Source organism: Zonotrichia albicollis, chromosome 28 (genome assembly GCF_047830755.1).
Source record: "Zonotrichia albicollis isolate bZonAlb1 chromosome 28, bZonAlb1.hap1, whole genome shotgun sequence".
NCBI classification, from domain to species: domain Eukaryota; kingdom Metazoa; phylum Chordata; class Aves; order Passeriformes; family Passerellidae; genus Zonotrichia; species Zonotrichia albicollis.
In genome coordinates this window covers 1,168,078-1,184,341 of record NC_133846.1, presented here as the reverse complement: position 1 = coordinate 1,184,341, position 16,264 = coordinate 1,168,078, and the positions used below count along the sequence as shown (strand labels likewise).

General features: G+C 50.3%; 1 protein-coding gene across 2 annotated transcripts in view; it reads left to right on the top strand.

The window, feature by feature from the left end:
• The window catches only part of KDM5B (lysine demethylase 5B), a 62,042-nt gene extending 53,359 nt beyond the window's left edge, over positions 1-8,683 (top strand). For both annotated transcript variants that reach the window (XM_074527914.1, XM_074527913.1), the window contains exons 23-27: positions 1,892-2,377; positions 4,632-4,743; positions 6,126-6,280; positions 6,935-7,261; positions 7,810-8,683. In XM_074527914.1, the coding sequence (XP_074384015.1) occupies positions 1,892-2,377; positions 4,632-4,743; positions 6,126-6,280; positions 6,935-7,261; positions 7,810-7,947 (1,218 nt within the window). In that variant the 3' untranslated portion in view covers positions 7,948-8,683. The remainder of the gene's footprint in view (positions 1-1,891; positions 2,378-4,631; positions 4,744-6,125; positions 6,281-6,934; positions 7,262-7,809) is intronic.
• The last annotated feature ends 7,581 nt before the right edge of the window (positions 8,684-16,264 follow it).

Here is a 16,264-nt window from a genome sequence, read left to right as displayed (position 1 = left end):
CTGGGTCACACTCAGCCCTCGGTGACTCCAGGACCCCTGGCCAAGGAGACCCAGGGCACCCCAGGGGCTGCACCCAGGAGAGGGAGAGGTCATTCAGTGTGGCAGGGTTTGCTTCTGACACACGAGGAGAACCAGAACCTTCCCACACTCCAACCCAGCTCAGCAGCTGTGTGCACATCCGAATGTGCTGTCCCAGTCCCATGTCTGCCCAGCATGGACACAGCTGTCTAACTTTTCCAGAGCTGATTTTAGTCCAGGAATTATGCCTGAAAGCTATGGTGTGAGAAATAACCACTTTGTATATATCTATAAACCCTTCTCAGGGTGTTCATATACATTATAAAACGCATAGAATTAATTAGTTGCAGCTGGTCTGCACAGTTTTTATGGAACTGAAATACTTTGCTGTCTTTATAGGAGCTAGTGTTAAAGATTCCTGAAAAAAGGATAATGAGCTTTTGCAGAGAGGGTAAACAGCACATCCAGGGTACGCCTGAACTTTGCTGTTCACAATCCCCAGAGCAAGTTTGCAGGTCAGGGCATGGCCCTGAGCACTGTTCAGCATGTACAAAGTGAGGCTGAGAGGTAAATCTGCATTTGTGAAAACTGCCCAGGAAGCTTTTCTGAGTATCCAGAGTCAGACAGCTGAGAGACATTGCCAGAGCAGTGTCTGCAATCCAAACTTGCACTTCTTCAGCATTTCAGCCGCTTGAGGCAGACTGGTTTTGTAGTACAAAACACAAAAGCTTGGAAGAGAGAAGGGGTTAGGAGCTATTTTTTATGAAGGGTTAAGCTTTTTCTCTCAGGGCCTCATGAGAAAATGGAAGGGAATTGAAGTCACACCACAGCACATCCCCAGTGCTGCCCCACTGCACATCCCCATCCTTGCTTCATTCTACCATTTAAAGCCCTGGAGACTGGTGTGTGAGCAGGGGGCACCCTGTTTGTTACAAGCAGTGCTCCCTTGGAGATGCCATCTGTGGGGGTCCCAGTTGCTGGGGTACTGGTCATCAGTTTCTCTGACTCTGGATTGAAGGCACTTGGGACAGTAGTTCCTGTTTGGACTCAGGTGTTCATTATTTCTTATCAGTAAAACAGTCTCACTGCTGTGAGTTCTGCAGCTTTTCATTAGAAATCACAAAATGGCCAACAGTCTCTTGTTACAAGGTCTTTTAAGACTAAACTATCCAATTAAGAACTGACACCTGGATTATTTTCCCTTTTAACCCAATAACTCATCCCACAGAGCCCACAATGCAGACTTTTCTGCCCAATTACAAAATGCCACCCAAACCCATGAAGAAGGACAAAGAAGCATGAAGAAGAAACTCAGGAGGACACCCTGTGCCCTCCATCTTGCTTCCATCCACAACACAGTAAAAATCCCAAAACCTCAATTTCTCACCAAGTGATGCACCTACACTACTCTCTATAATCTATTTCACAATTTTGTGGATTATAGTCTGTCTTAAAGTCTAGGAAGCTTTCTCCATGGATGAGGGTCAAAGTCAGTGCTCTGTTGTGGACCCCTGGGGGGGCAGCTCCTAAGTTACACCCATTGGCTCCTTCCCCTGTTCCTATGTCTGAACAGACGTGTTCCTGAGCCACTCCCTCCCATTTCCCTAATTACCCCTCACCTTTATCCTGCTCTGAGACCAAGGTCAGCCCCCGGAGGGGAGAAGGCAAGACCCGAAATGGGTGTGTGGCTGGAACCTGAACATCTCACTGCAAGGGTGAATTAAACATCTATAGATATTATGTAAAGGCCGTTTTTGCTTCTTTACTTTGGACTTTACCAGCAGCAATTCAGGCTGCAACACTTCCCTGGAGGTCAGAGAAATATTCCCTGTCTGCCCTGGTTTTCCACATCCATCCTTTGCCTCCCTTTCAGATGGCCACGCTGGGGGAGGCGCGGCTGAGGGAGATGGAGGCGCTGCGTGCCCTGCGAGCGGCCAACGAGCTGAAGGTGCTGGCGAGCGAGGAGGACGCCGAGCTCAAGGTGTGTCTGTGCCAGAAGGAGCCGGCTGCTCCCATGATCCAGTGTGAGCTCTGCAGGGGTTTCTTCCACACGGGCTGCGTGCCCGTGCCCGGCGCCGCGCCGGGGCCGCGCGTGTGGCTGTGCCCGCAGTGCCGGCGCTCCGAGAAGCCGCCGCTGGAGAAGATCTTGCCGCTGCTGGCGTCCCTGCAGCGCATCCGCGTGCGGCTGCCCGAGGGCGACGCCCTGCGCTACATGATCGAGAGAACTGTGAACTGGCAGCACAGAGCACAACAAATGTTGTATTCAGGGAATCTAAAACGCATCCAGGACAAAGTTGGCTCAGGATTACTGTACAGCAGGTGGCAAGGCTCGGCGGGACAGCTGCCGGAGACAAACAAGGTGAGGCTGGGCCAGGGATGGGCTTTGGGACTGGGGCATGGGGTCGGTGAGGACAGGGGGTGGTGCTGCTCTGGGTTTGGGTCTGCTGGAGCTCCCAAAAAACCCCACAAGGCAGAGGGTTTGTTGCTGCTTTACAGCTGCCAGGAGCTGATCCTGCTGCGCCCCTCAGCCAGGATGTGTGTGTGCCCCAGCAGCAGCTTCCTGCTCCCTTCTGCTGGAGTCCAGGAACAATTCCTCCCAAAGAGCCTGGTTTTCCCCTCTCCTCTTCTAGCTCTTGTGTTCTGCTGTGGCAACACTAAGGACAGAGCTGCTGAGTTATTGTTTCTGGAGTGCATGCTTGTAGCCATGGTGTTTTCTAAAAAATCCTTTCCTTAGGATTTTTTTCTCCTGAGAAGCTGAGAGGTCTCAGGAACAAAATGTAACCAATGGTTATCTTCTGCTGTGGAATGCAACAGTTGCATCTGTGATTGGTCTCATAGAGTTATTTCTAATAATTGGCCAATCACAGTCAGCTGGCTCGGACTCTCTGTCTGATACACAAGCCTTTGTTATTCATTCCTTTTCTTTTCTATTCTTAGCTGGTCTTCTGATGAAATCCTTTCTTCTATTCTTTTTAGTATAATTTTAATATAATATATATCATAAAATAATAAATCAGCCTTCTGAAACATGGAGTCAGATCCTCGTCTCTTCCCTCGTCCTAAGACCCCTGTAAACACTGTCACACCTACTATTCAGTTGGTCTTTACATTCTGCTCCTACAAGTATTCAAATAAGTGTTGAGAATTACTGACAGAGGCACAAACTGCCCTGTGCATTACCAGCTTGGCTCTCAGGCAAAGCTGTTTTCAACAAAGTGTCTTCATCCTTTGCTGCCTCTCCTCACTTCCTCTAGACCTCCCAAGCTGAATATTCTGCTCATATTGCTGGGTTTGGCCACAGCAGCTGTTTCAGGTGGGGCAGTGAGGGAGTTGGTCTTTTTTCAGTGAAGATCAGCAAAAAGCAGACATAAAGAAGGAAAAGAGGTAAAGAATTTTCCTGAGAATAACAAGTGCAGAAAAATAGCAGAGATCAAAGTTCTGTGCTATATGAAGAACATGAAATACCCCAAAATGGAATGTACTCTGTTGGTTTTACATTTTGAAACACCTTAATTTAGCTAGTTTAGTCCAGCTACAGTTAGGCTGTGTTTCTGTTTTCATGTTCACTTACATTAAAGCACAAACCATGCCACACCTGATAGGGTGTTGCAGCTGCTTCTCATTCACCCAGCTGTGCCAGTAGCTAGTGGACCAAATTTTTCAAACAGGCAAGTCAAGATATAGAAATTAAAATATCTTTAGGTGTTTAAGAGATTTTTGCCTGGTCATTTAGGTCTGAAAGTATCATTTTGCTAAGTCAGCTAGTGTAGCTGAAAAGAACTGGCCACGATTTTGGAAACAGAAGTTGATGTTTCGGCCAGAAATTGAAACAGTTTCATTTTATTTGCCTGATGGTGTTAGCTGAGTGTGGAGCTGTGAGGTTCCTCCCACCCAGAGCAGTGTCACCATTTCTGGGGGGTCTGGACCATAAGTCAGTAAACCTTCCAAATCAGAGTATTTCTGGCTGAGCTTGTCCAGGTCCTTGTGCCAACATTTCCAAGTCAGAGGTCCCTGGGAAGCTCAGTGGAAGAGCCTCTGACCAGGTCCCCCTGCCTGGGTCCCTCAGTGTGCCTGAGGCAGGGACCCTCCTGAGGCAGGGACCCTCCTGAGGCAGGCCCCCAGCAGGTGTGAGCTGAAACTTCAGGCTCCCTGGGTTTGAGGTGGTTTTCTGGTGAATCCAGTCTCACCATGACTGTCCTGTCCTGTCCCAGTTCTGTTCTCCCTGTCATCTGGGCTAATTCAGCACTCACTTCCACACAAGGAGCTCTTCAGTAACCTCTGGAGCTGGGCTGCTTTGACACTGCCCAAAGTGAGGAATGTGGGTGAGTTTGAACAATTCCCTTGGGAGCAGCAGTGGGGATTGAGGAGAGCCTTGTTCTGCAAGGGGCTCAGGCACTTGGGTTAGTGAGGTGTGGGTGTTGTGGAAGGCAGAGGGTGATCTCATCCTGGTGAGAGGCCCCTGGCAGTGTCAGGAGGGGCAGGGTTTGCTGTTGGTGTGTCCCTGCAGATATAAGTTATCAGTTGCTGTAAGAGAAACAAGTCTTGATCCTATCACAGTTATTCTGCATTTCAAACTCCATGTTTAGTGAAACTATCTGTGTTTTGTTTTCTAGGTGTCACAGACAATTGGGGCAATGTCATTCTCCATGCCTCATGACTGGGATAACAGAACCATGTATTTGCATTCTCCATTCTCTACAGGACAGCACTGCATCCCACTTCATGGTTTGTAATCTTCACTTTGGTTTGGGAGGTTTCCCCCTGCCCCTTCCTTTTTTCCCCTGTGTTTGGTGGGACAGGGAGGGTGTCCTGGTCCCCAGGAAATGGCTGAGCAGGCCTGTGTCTGCATAGCCCTGGTTGTTTCTCCATCTCCTCAGCAACTTTGGAGCTCAGTGTCCAGCTTTGGCAGAGGGGTGCATTGCTCAAGGATAGAAATTTCCCATGTGTGATGAAAAGGTGTGGCACAATGGGATGAGGAATCAGGAGGGCTGGCCCCTTCCCACCAGAACAGCTCCCCCAGGCTGTGCCCCAGGAAGGGGGAAGGAAAGAGGAGGGGCCACTGGAAGTGTAGGAGGTGGATGGGAGCAGCAGGGATGTGGTGCTGGAGGCCATGGGATACTGAATGCACAGGACACGAGTCCATGTGAGCTTTGCTGCAGCACAACTGTCCAGCTGTCAGGGTCTGGGGCTGCCCCAGCCCCCGTGGGGCTGCTCTGCTCAGCACAGGCTCTGGGCCATCCTTACCTCAGGCTCAGTGGGTTGGACTAAGAGACAAGCTGTGAATTGCATCATTTTATGACTGTGACAGAAATTAATTACCATTTCTTCCCTCCTCATGCATAATGCTCCAGGGACACAAGTCTAGACTTAACTTCATGAGTGTGCAGCTCAGTCCATACCAGTGCTAGAAAATGGAATGGTGGAATGTTACAGTTCACATCAAACAAGGCAGTTCTTTGTGTCACCAGGTTTATTTTTCATATTTGAGTTGTAGTGTATTAATAAGCTGTTACTTATGCAAAGATTTTTGCCTCTCCAGCTGGGATTGTTTCAGAGCCCTGCATGAGCTTTGGAGTTTGGAGCCAGTAGCAGCAGTGGGCAGTGACCATGGAGCAGGGCCTTGTCATCAGGCTTAACCTCAGCCTTCCTTCCTCTTCCTCTTCCTCTTCCTCTTCCTCTTCCTCTTCCTCTTCCTCTTCCTCTTCCTCTTCCTCTCCTGGCTCCCTGTACAGGCCTCACAGTCTGTTCATGTTACCCACCCCTGAGGTAGTGAGGGGATTGTCACACTCCTGCAGCTCCCAAAGCAGGAGAATTTGCCAGGAATGATGGCAATGCCTTATCCTTGAACCAGCAGGGAATGGGAGCATGGCAGGGTGCTGAGCCACAGTGCAGGAGCTTCTGTGCAAGCCTTTGTCTTTCCTTTTAACCCTGCTGTTAAAAATGAGCGGTTGAGAGGGAGCAGATAAGAACTAACTCATGCAGTTGCAGATTTAAAGTCTTTAAAGTATTTTACCTTTTTTTGTTGTGATTTTGTTGAGATTTTTCATTATGTGTGCAGTTGTTGTCACTGAAGAATTCCTGCTGTGTCTCCTTGTGTTTCACACTAGTGGTTAGCACCGAGCTGGACGAGCTGATGATGGAAGCCCAGCTGCTGCAGGTTTCTCTGCCCGAGATCCAGGAGCTCTACCAGGCCCTGTTCACAAAGCAGAGCCCAGCCCTGCAGCCAGAGCAGAGGTCACCCAGCACAGCCACAGCAGACAAGGCAAGTGTCCAACAGCAGCCCTGAGCTGGGGCACCCTGGGGGAGGCTCTGCCTCAGCCCTTGGGCTTGACTGGGCTTTTTTTCATTTCACTTCCATGAAAATACATTTTCCGTGTACAAAAGGAGTCAAGAAGTCGGTAATAAATTAGTTACAAAATATTGAATACAATTTGTGGCCTAATAGATTTTTGAAATTTAGATCTGTGTTTATGGTCAGTCTCTGTACTTTACGTTCATCTGTCCTGATTTCATGGAATTGCAGAATCCCAGACTGGCTTGGGTTGGAAGGGACCTTAAAGTTCTTTTTGTTCCACCCCTTGCTGTGGGCAGGGGCATCTTCCATTAGCTCAGATTGTTCCAAGTCCCATCCTGGCCTTGAACACTTGACTCTTGTCCTGTGTTGAGGCTTTCCAAGGGAGCTGCTGTGGAAGCTGTGGGCTCAGAGGCAGGAAATGAGGATGGTTTTCTCTCTGAGTTCTGTCCCTGGTGTCTGACCCTGCCCTTGGCTCCTCTTGCACATCTCATGCTACTGAAAATGCAGCATTGTCAAACACTGCACTTGTACTTAAACCTGTTCCTAAAATCAGGGTCTGAAATAACAGGACAATGGGTGTTAGCTGCACGCTTCCAACCCTGCCAAATGTCCTTCCCACAGAGCGAGTGTTGCCGAGGGAAGAAGGACGGCATGAGTTACATGGAGAGAAAGCTGAAGCGGCGTTTCGAGAGAGAGACCTTCTGTGGTGAGAAGAGAGCGAGAGTAAAAAAGATGAGAACACCCAAAAAGAAGAAACTGAAACTGAGTCACTCAAAGGATCTGTGCAGTAACAAACTGGAGCGAGAGCGGGAGCGGCTCCTGGAGCTGCAGCGTTGCAGTGACAGCCACCTGCTGCCCTCAGACACGTCCTTCTCTGAGCAGGAGGACTCCGAGGATGAGGATGCCATCTGCCCAGCTGTGAACTGCCTCCAGCCCGAGGGGGATGAGGTCAGGAGGGGCAGACCCACCATGGTGCTCCCAGGGGTGGGGTCTGGGACAGGGAGCTGCCCTGGGACTGTTTGACTGCAGAGAAGCTGTTCATGAGTGGGTGAGAGGCCCTGGCTAACCCAGGGCTGGTGTCTGTGAAGCTGGGATGGGCAGGACCCACCCCACCTGCCCTGGGACACCCATGGGACATCAGAACAACTGCACACCATGGGAGGGGGCAGACAGACATGCTGACACTGTGTCCTGGCTGCTCTTGGGATCCAGGTGTGGATGGGCTCTGTCGTGGGGGCAGTGCCTGGGTCTCTGCTCAGGCCCATCCACACTGGAAATGGAGAAGAGAGATGTTGAGTCTGTGATAGGTGGGAAAGCAGTGAGGAGATAAGGGAGGGTATGCCCTGCCCACAGCCTGGGGGAGCAGGGAGCACAGTGAATGTCCAGCACCAGCTGTGGATCAGACATTTCCAATAGACCAGGAGCCCCAGGATGACCCAGGAGTGTGGGACACCTGGCCTGGCCCTGCTCTGACCCCTGTGTCTGCTCTTCACCAGGTCGACTGGGTCCAGTGTGATGGCAGCTGCAACCAGTGGTTCCACCAGGTGTGTGTGGGCATCTCCCCCGAGATGGCAGAGAAGGAGGATTACATCTGTGCCAGCTGCGCCGGCAAGGACGCCCAGGGCCGCAAGTGAACCCCCAGCAACCCTTCAGGACTCGAGTAAAGAAGGTTCCCAGTTTTCCAGTTAAGCCACAGGGGCTGGTTTAAGAACCAGATTGCAAATGGTGCTACTTCTATCCTTATGGGATCATTTTCCAGAACTCAGAACAATTTTTGACACTTTTGTATTTTCCCTTGATCTGTTTGTGGTTGTTGAGGTTTGAGATGCTGACTGTTTGCAGGGGTTTCCACCGATTGGGAAGGCATTTGACAAATGCACCTTTATTGTACAGCATTCAGTTACCTCTGGGATTTACAGACATATTTAATTCAGCTTGGTTTGGGTGCAAAAACAAACAAACAAAAAAAAACCCCTGCACCATGAATTTTCCAATAATCCTCTTTTGAGGAAATCCCTGTTTACTCTGTTAACTCTTTGGAGACTTTAGTTTTTTTCCACTTCGTTTTTCGTAGACTAGGTTTATTTATCTGAGCAATAACTTCTATGTCTGGTTTCAGTGACTGGAATGACAACTGAACAGCGTGTTGCTTCTAGCATTGGTTGATGTACAGACAGCAAATGTTAGATCCTAGTGTCACTGAGGGCCCTGTGATGTAGAAGACAGGAAAAAAAAAATCTGTAAAGTAATTGCCACAGCTGTATTTTGGCTTTCTCCTTTTTTGGGTAGCTTGTATCAAATGTTGCAGTTTATATTGTGGAATAAACCCCTGGTTATGTTATAAAATTAAATGTTGGTGTTTTTAGAGAGTTTGAAATGCAGTTTTATTTCCCTCTGAATCCACACTGCATCACTGGGTTCTCTTAGACAAGAAATAATCACCTTCCAAAGAAGCAATGCAGAAGCTGTGATGATTCTTGTCTGTTCAGATTTGGAAGGAGGAGGGAGGTCAAAATGTTACAACAAAAAATAAAAAAAAAAGCTTTTTCAAGAGTTTTGCAAAGCTTTTCCAAAGCTGAAATTATTTGCAGGTTGAATGTGTGAAGAATTGAAGGCACAATTTGGGACTTGGCAGGGGCAGGAATGGAGGATTCCCGTGTGGGGCAGCTTCTCCTGCCGGCCCTGCCCAGCTGCAGGAAAGCAGAGACCTTCCCTCACTGGCCAGGCTGTGGCCACAGCAAGCTCTGCTCTGCCTCTGGGTGGATTCCTTCAGCTGCTCCCACCTGCAATTATCCCAGAAGCCTGAGGAATAAGGAGATTTCTGCTTCTCCCAAAGGCTGTTCAGGGCCTGTAGCTGGGGCACTGCAGGTGTGGCTGCCAGAGGAGCCTGGGGCTCTGAGCATCACCCCCTGGGTGTGCAGGCCTACAGGGGGCTGCCCCCAAACCCCTTGGGGAGCAGCCTCTGCTGCAGGACACAGCTGGCAGGGCCCCATGGCTGGGATGTGGCTCCAGGGCCTGCCAGAGGTGGAACTGCAGGAGCCCAGGGAGACAGGAGGGCTGCAGATCTTTGTCCCAGGCACAGCACTCTCCATCACAGCTTCTCCTCAGCAGAACCGGGGTGGGCTTGGTGTTCCCTCCCCTCATCACCAGGAGGAATTTGCTGGTAAGTTTTTTCCCTGCTGGTTTTACCTCTTTTCCCATGGGCAGCAGTGCACAGAGTCACTGGGGTAGGGCAGCGCCTTGGGGCATCTGTGGCTGATGGTGACAGGGAGGGTCTGTGGGTGGATCAGAACTGGGCAGGAATTTGGTCCCACAGGGGTTTGGTTAGGGTTTTTTTTTTAAAAAGAACATTAATTTTTGACTGTTAAAAGAATCTTCAGCCTGGCTCAAGTGATCTATCTGAAAGTGCTGAGGTGAAGGAGAGCCTTGAGCCTGTGTACAGGAAGCCTATGCTTCCATGGTATAACTGGTTCTTTTTATTTAAGTACCAAAAGGATGAGAAATTGGGGTTTTTTTCCTCTTTTTGCTTGGAAGAATTTTTGTGCAATGCTGGGGAAAACCACTGCTCTGTAATAACTTCCTTTCAGAGGGGACAGACAGACAAACTGGAGCTGGCACAGTGTCTGATGCAGCTGAATCATTACAGATGTTTCTCTGTGTCCCCTTTATTTTTTTTTTCCATTGAAGAAATGGCTGTTTATCAAAAAGTGCCAGAGGGAATGGGATGCAGTTGAGTTCAGCATGGTGATTCCATACAGGACCAGCCATTGTCAGTTTGAGGGCTGGGGGGTCAGAGGACACTTCTGGAGTTCCAACAGCAGCATTTATTATCAGGATTATTGACTGAGCAGAATTAGAGTGCAACTTTTTGGAAATGACCACATTTTTGCTTGAAATTTTTCAAGAAATGGAGCCCCCAGTCCATGGGTGGCTGTGCCTTCAGAACTGCTGCAGGATTGGTGTCTCATTTTTCTCATTTCCTGCTGGTGCTGTGGCCCCTGGACAGTGGCTGGAGGCTGGAAGAGGTGACAGTGCCTCCATGCCACAGACCCACCCTTGGCTTTCATCCCCATGTGAATGCTCAGACTTGATGAAATTGGGGTTTGACTTCTGTGAAACAAAACATGAGAGATTTGTTCACTTTGGGGTGGGCTCTGCTGTGTGCCCTCTGCACATTCCTCATCCTCAGGGAGGGTGATGAGGGCAGAACATGCTCAGAGTCTGGGAGGGTGAGCTGCCCCTTTCATCCCTTCTTTTGTGCACCCCAGATTTCCAAAGGCTAAACCAGAACAGGGAACAGGTCTCTCTCACCTCATTCTGCTGCTTTTCTTTATTTTATTTATTTTTCTAATGTAGCAACCAAATACATCAAACCTCCCTGGATTGCTCAAGTCCTAACTATTTAATAAGAATAATCTATGGTTTCTCCATTCATTTAATCATAAAACAGGACAAAAATGAAATTACATAACCCTCCCTGTGGATTTCAGGCTGAAAACTCAGGTTTAAATCTTGTTTTGCCACGTGCCCAGATCCTGAGGTTGTACCTGTTGTGCCACCTTTAGTCCATGGGATGTTCCTGCATTGTGTGATACCCCAGGAGCATCAGAACAGCCCAGGGTGCTCACACAGCACCTGTGACTCACCCAAGGAAGGCTCAGGGCTTTGATTTCACCCATTCAGGTGCTGCAGAGATGCTCCAACACCCCAGGGAGGGCTGGGGGTGTTCACCTGGAGCAGAGAAGACTCTGGAGAGACCTCAGAGCCCCTTCCAGTGCCCAAAGGGGCTTCAGGAAACTTGGAGAGGGACTTTGGACAAGGGATGGAGGGACAGGACAAGGGAGAATGACTCGCCATTGCCAGAGGGCAGGGTTAGATGGGATATTGGGAAGGAATTGTTCCTGTGAGGGTGGGCAGGCCCTGGCACAGAGCCCAGAGCAGCTGTGGCTGCCCCTGGATCCCTGGAAGTGCCCAAGGCCAGGCTGGGCAGGGCTTGGAGCAGCCTGGGACAGTGGAAGGTGTCCCTGCCATGGCAGGGGATGGAATGGCATGGGCTTTAAGGTCCCCTCTAACCCAAACCAGCCTGGGATTCTGTGATTCCATGAGCTTATCCTTACAGAACACAGAATTCACTCAAAGACTCTCCATCACCCAGGCTTTATAGAAGATAAAACCAACGTTGGGGAGCATTTGCTGAGTGCTTGGGCTGCTCCAGGGTCAGTGCAGCTCAGGGAATTGGGGCTTCCAGCAGGGGTTCAGCTGCCAGGATCCTGCCAGGGCAGGGAAAGGATGGATGCTTTGGCTGCAGGAGATAATCTGTAAGACACAACTGCACGTGTCACACAGGATTCAGGAAGGAACCTTCTCTAGAATGCACACACAGCAATATAAGGAGCTGAGACAGCTCTTCTGTGAATCCAGAAATGAGTGTGCTGCTCTGAGAGAGGGGCTGAAGTACAGCCCTGACAAATGGCCATACACTTCATTTAGAAGGGAACAAATCTCACACTGAGAGCTCTCCTTGAGGATGTGAGCACCGCAGTCTATGAGGAAACAGCTCCTCACTGAGAGCATCAGTGGAGATAAAAGTGTGTCTGGAGGAGGAGATAAAACAGCCACAGGAGAAGAATGGAGCTGCAGGTTCAGCTCTCAACTGCTCTTAGAGCCAGACAAGACTGGGATCAAGTAGTAAAAGGAAAATCTAGGATCAAGGAAAAAGGCCTTGGGTAGAAGGAACAAATATTTTCTACCCAAAGGCCTTGGTAGAAGGAACAAATTTTTGTCTTTTATGACAAAAAGAAAAGCCCATGTGAACATGCGATGGACTGCCAGGTCCAAAATTCCACTTGCTTAGAAGAATGTTTGCTCCAAGGTGTTTGAAAAGAAATAGTGAGGAAATAAATTCAGAGGTGCAGCTACACAAAGGCTCCTTGTGGACCTCAGTTTTTCAAGTTCTGAAAAACCACTTACAGTAGTGTTTTAAAGGAATTTAGCTGTTTGTTTAATCATAATACTGATTAAACAATATTAAAACACAGATTTTTATATCTCTATATATAGACATATATAATTTTTATATATTTATATGTATGTAAAAGTGTGTGTGTGTGTTTGTTCATTGTGAGAACTGAGCTTCTAAACATGTAAAGTAAAAGCAGCAGCCCTCTGTCTAAAGCACATGGAATTCACTTGAAGAGTCTCTCCATCATCCAGGCTTTATTAGAGAAAAGATAAAAGAAGATAAAACCAGTACTGGAGAGTGTTGTTCAAGTGTTTGGGCTGCTTTGGTGTCTGTTGGGATTTTGGCTTTTTATGTTTTTGTTACTGTCTGGAGTTAATTTTAACCAAGCAGGGGACAGGCTGGGCTAGCACCGTCTAACCCAGCTGATCCTTTCCTGCTCCATGTGCTGCCCTGATATTTCTTGGGGGATTTTTGCTTGTTCCAATAATCCCATGCCACCTTCCTGTGGGGTCTGCTGGGGATGGGTCTGTGGGGGGAGCTCAGAGCTGTGCTTGGAGCTGAAACAGCAAAGGCAGAAACAGGGAGCTCACCATAAAACACCTCTGCGTGCCAAGAATGTCTTTTTGTGGTGAGGGAAGTGTCCTCCCAAAGAAGGGGTGACAGCACTGGGGTTGGGCTTGGAGACCAAGCTTGTATTAGACCAGCAAGCTCTGAGTGCTGACTTTGCATGAGGGATCCCTGCAGAAACCTGTGAAGAGCCTGTGCAATGCCCAGACAGGTGGGAATTCAAACTTGGAAAAGCCTGGAAGATCCAAAGAAATGGAGTTTCTACAAATACAGAAGGATGAGCTGGCACATTCAGGGTGGTTATGCATCACTTCAGCTAAAAGGAGCTGGGCTAGGCTGGCATTGCTCTGGGATACCCCTCCTCTCACTAAACCTCATCCTCTTTCATTGCAAAGTGTTTGTAAAGCAGAGGAAACTGTTGCCATTGTGATAATGTTTGTTCCTTCCTAACAGATACTTGCAGAGATGTGTCAGATCTGGCGCTGGCACTGAGAGGCAGTGAGAGCCTGCCGGGATGGGGTCAGAGAACCACAGACTCAACAGGGCTGGAAAAACCCTCCAAGATCCTCAAATCCAACCATTCCTCCAGCTCTGCCATATTCACCACTAAACCCTGTCCCCAGGTGCCAAATCCACACATCCTCTGAGCACTCCCAGGGATGGTGACCCCACCACTGCCCTGGGCAGCTGTGCCAGGGCCTGAGCACCCTTTTGGGAGGAAATTTTCCTTCATACCCAACCTGAACCTCCCCTGGAGCAACTCAAGGCTGCTGCTTCTTGTCCTATCCCTTATTTCCTGGGAGAAGAGATCTGGAGCACCTGCCTCACTGATTGTGGTGCAGCAGCAGCTCACTTATGTTTTCCATTAGGCTGAAATCCTGGGACAGTGCAGAGATGAGTGATGGCCCTGAGCTTGCAGAAGTCACACATAAAAATAGGTATTTATTCCTCCAGCAGAAGCAGCATTTTGGATTGGGAAGAACAGGAGTGAAAAATCAAACATTCCCCTTGCAGAGACCTCTCTGGGGCCAGCAAGGACAGAGGAAGGGCAGGAGCTCCCTGGTTGCTTGGGGCAGGGCCCAGTCTGGGTGGGGCAGTGTGGCTGAAATGTGCCCTCCTCTTCTACAAAAGTCCCAGCCTGTCCTGGTTGTGGCTGTGCCTCTGGTTGGGAGTGGCCTCTCTGTGCTGTGCCAGGGAGAGCAGGTCTTGTCTGGGGTATGGCCCCTGCTCCTGTTTATCTGGGGGGAAAGGAGTTGGCCCAGCAGCCCAACTTCTGCAGAAGGAAATCTGACTTCATTCTTGGGAAGTTTGTGTGAGATGGGAATTGATTGCTCTCACCACAGCTGCCCAGGCTGTGTCTCAGGTGAGCACAGAGGAGCTTCCAGAGGCACTTTGTGTCCCCTCTGCCATCTTTGCTGATGTGAAGCTGCCCTTGCAGGAGCTGCCCAGGCCTGGAGAGCAGGCAGGAGGGTGAGGAGGGGACTCCAGGGGGGCTGGGGGCTGATGCTGGGCACGTGGGTTCTGCCTTTGGGTTCTGGTGCTGGTGTGAGCTGGCAGAGGGGCAGGGCTGGAGCTGTGGGGCTGCAGGATGGGGGCAGCAGGACACTCCCTGAGCCTGCAGGGAGCTGAACCCAGGCTTGGGTTTGTGTAGGATCCCAAGCTGCTCCTTCTGCTTTTACAGAAAATATTCAATCCAGGTTGCAAAAGATTGGAATTGCAGAATTGCAGAATCCCAGACTGGCTGGGGTTGGAAGGGACCTTAAAGCCCATCTTGTTCCACCCTGGGCTGTTGGAAAGGACACTTTCCTCTAGATAAGATTGTTCCAAGTCCCATCCTGGCCTTGAACATTTGTTATTAGACAGCACAAGAACAAGAGTGAACCCCAAGTTCTGCTGGTGGCAGCACATCAGTGACCAGGTGCTCACTTGATAAACTCCAGAGCTTTCAAACAGGAGGAGCTGTGGGCGAGGAGAGCATCCCTCACCATGGACTGGGATGCTGGTGGGCTCTCAGAGGAAAGAGGATTTCCCCCAGGATGGAGATGGTCTGAGTGCAGAAGTGCATCTGCAGCAGCTCAGGGCTGCTTGGGCAGAGAGGGTGATGAAACAGTGCCAGGGGCTCCTGTTGGAGTCCTGTGCCTGCAGGTGTCCAGGGGATGGCTGGACACAGCACTCTGCTCTGGGCTGGTGACAAGGATGACCCAGGGAAGCTTTTCCAGTCTGAGTGATTCTGTGATTCTCTGAACGTTGCTGCCAGGCTCATCCATGGCACTGAACTGTGTCTGTAAACAAATCACTGTCACACTCCTGGGGATTTAGTGACCAAACCATTCCTGGATACAGAAAACCTCACAGTGTTTTTCCCAGTGTGTAGGAACTGCTATCCCCGCCCCAAAACACAACTCCGTCACCATCCCCAGGTAAGAAACCCACTTTGTATGGGTCAACACTGCTTTTTAATACTTGTAATGCTTTGCAAAATTGCTTACACTTCCTAAATAAACAGCTGCAGAGAACACAGGTGGGCTCCTCAAGGCTCACACTGGGTGTTCACCAATCTGTGAGCTGGAAGAGAGGTTGTGGTGTTTCCTCCCTGTGCCTGCTCCCTGCTCTGGGGGCTCCACAGGACCCTGGGCACTGCCTCGGTCCCTGCTCCCCCTGAGGCATCCCACCCTTATCGGGGACAGAGCAGCCGCGGGCCCTGGATGCTCCTCCTGGAAAAGGACAAAAATCAGTCCACCAAAAATCAAAGCTTTATTAGTAAATCACACACTTGTCATAGAAATTGCTCTGTTATTCCCTGATCTACTCTATAAACCCACGGCAATGGGGTTTGGATATAGGGGTAAGAGGAAAGTGAAGAGAGAAAGGAGGAGATTAATTAAAGAGAGGGAGAGAAATCAATCAATCAGCAATCCTGGCTCCAGCACGTTGATCCTGCTGTCCGCTCCATGGGGTGTGCAAGGTGCTGCCTGGGGGTTACATTTTCTGGGCAGGTTTCCCCAGGTCTCTCGTTCCGTGCAATGAGTTCTCCTGCAATGAGAGTTCTCCAGCAGTGAGTTCTGCCAGCCCCTTCGTTCGAGTTCTCCTGCGCTGTCTCGGGGGCCGTGAGGGCTCTGACCGTGCCCAGCCCTGCCCGGCCTGGGCCCAGCCGGGAGCTTTGGGCCAGGGGAGCGCTGCCCTGGCCCCGCAGGGTCCCTTGTGCAGCCCGTCCTGCCCCTCCTGCCCGGGCTCTCGGCATTCCCGGCCCCTCCTTCCCGGGTCGGGCATTCCCGGCCCCTCCTGCCCGGCTCTCGGCATTCCCAGCCTCTCCTGCCCGGGTCCGTCATTCCCGGCCCCTCCCGAGCCCGCCGCCATCCCCGCCCCGCCATGCCCGGGTCCGCCGCGCCGCCAGGGGGCGCAGTGCGCGGGCCCGGCGCGGC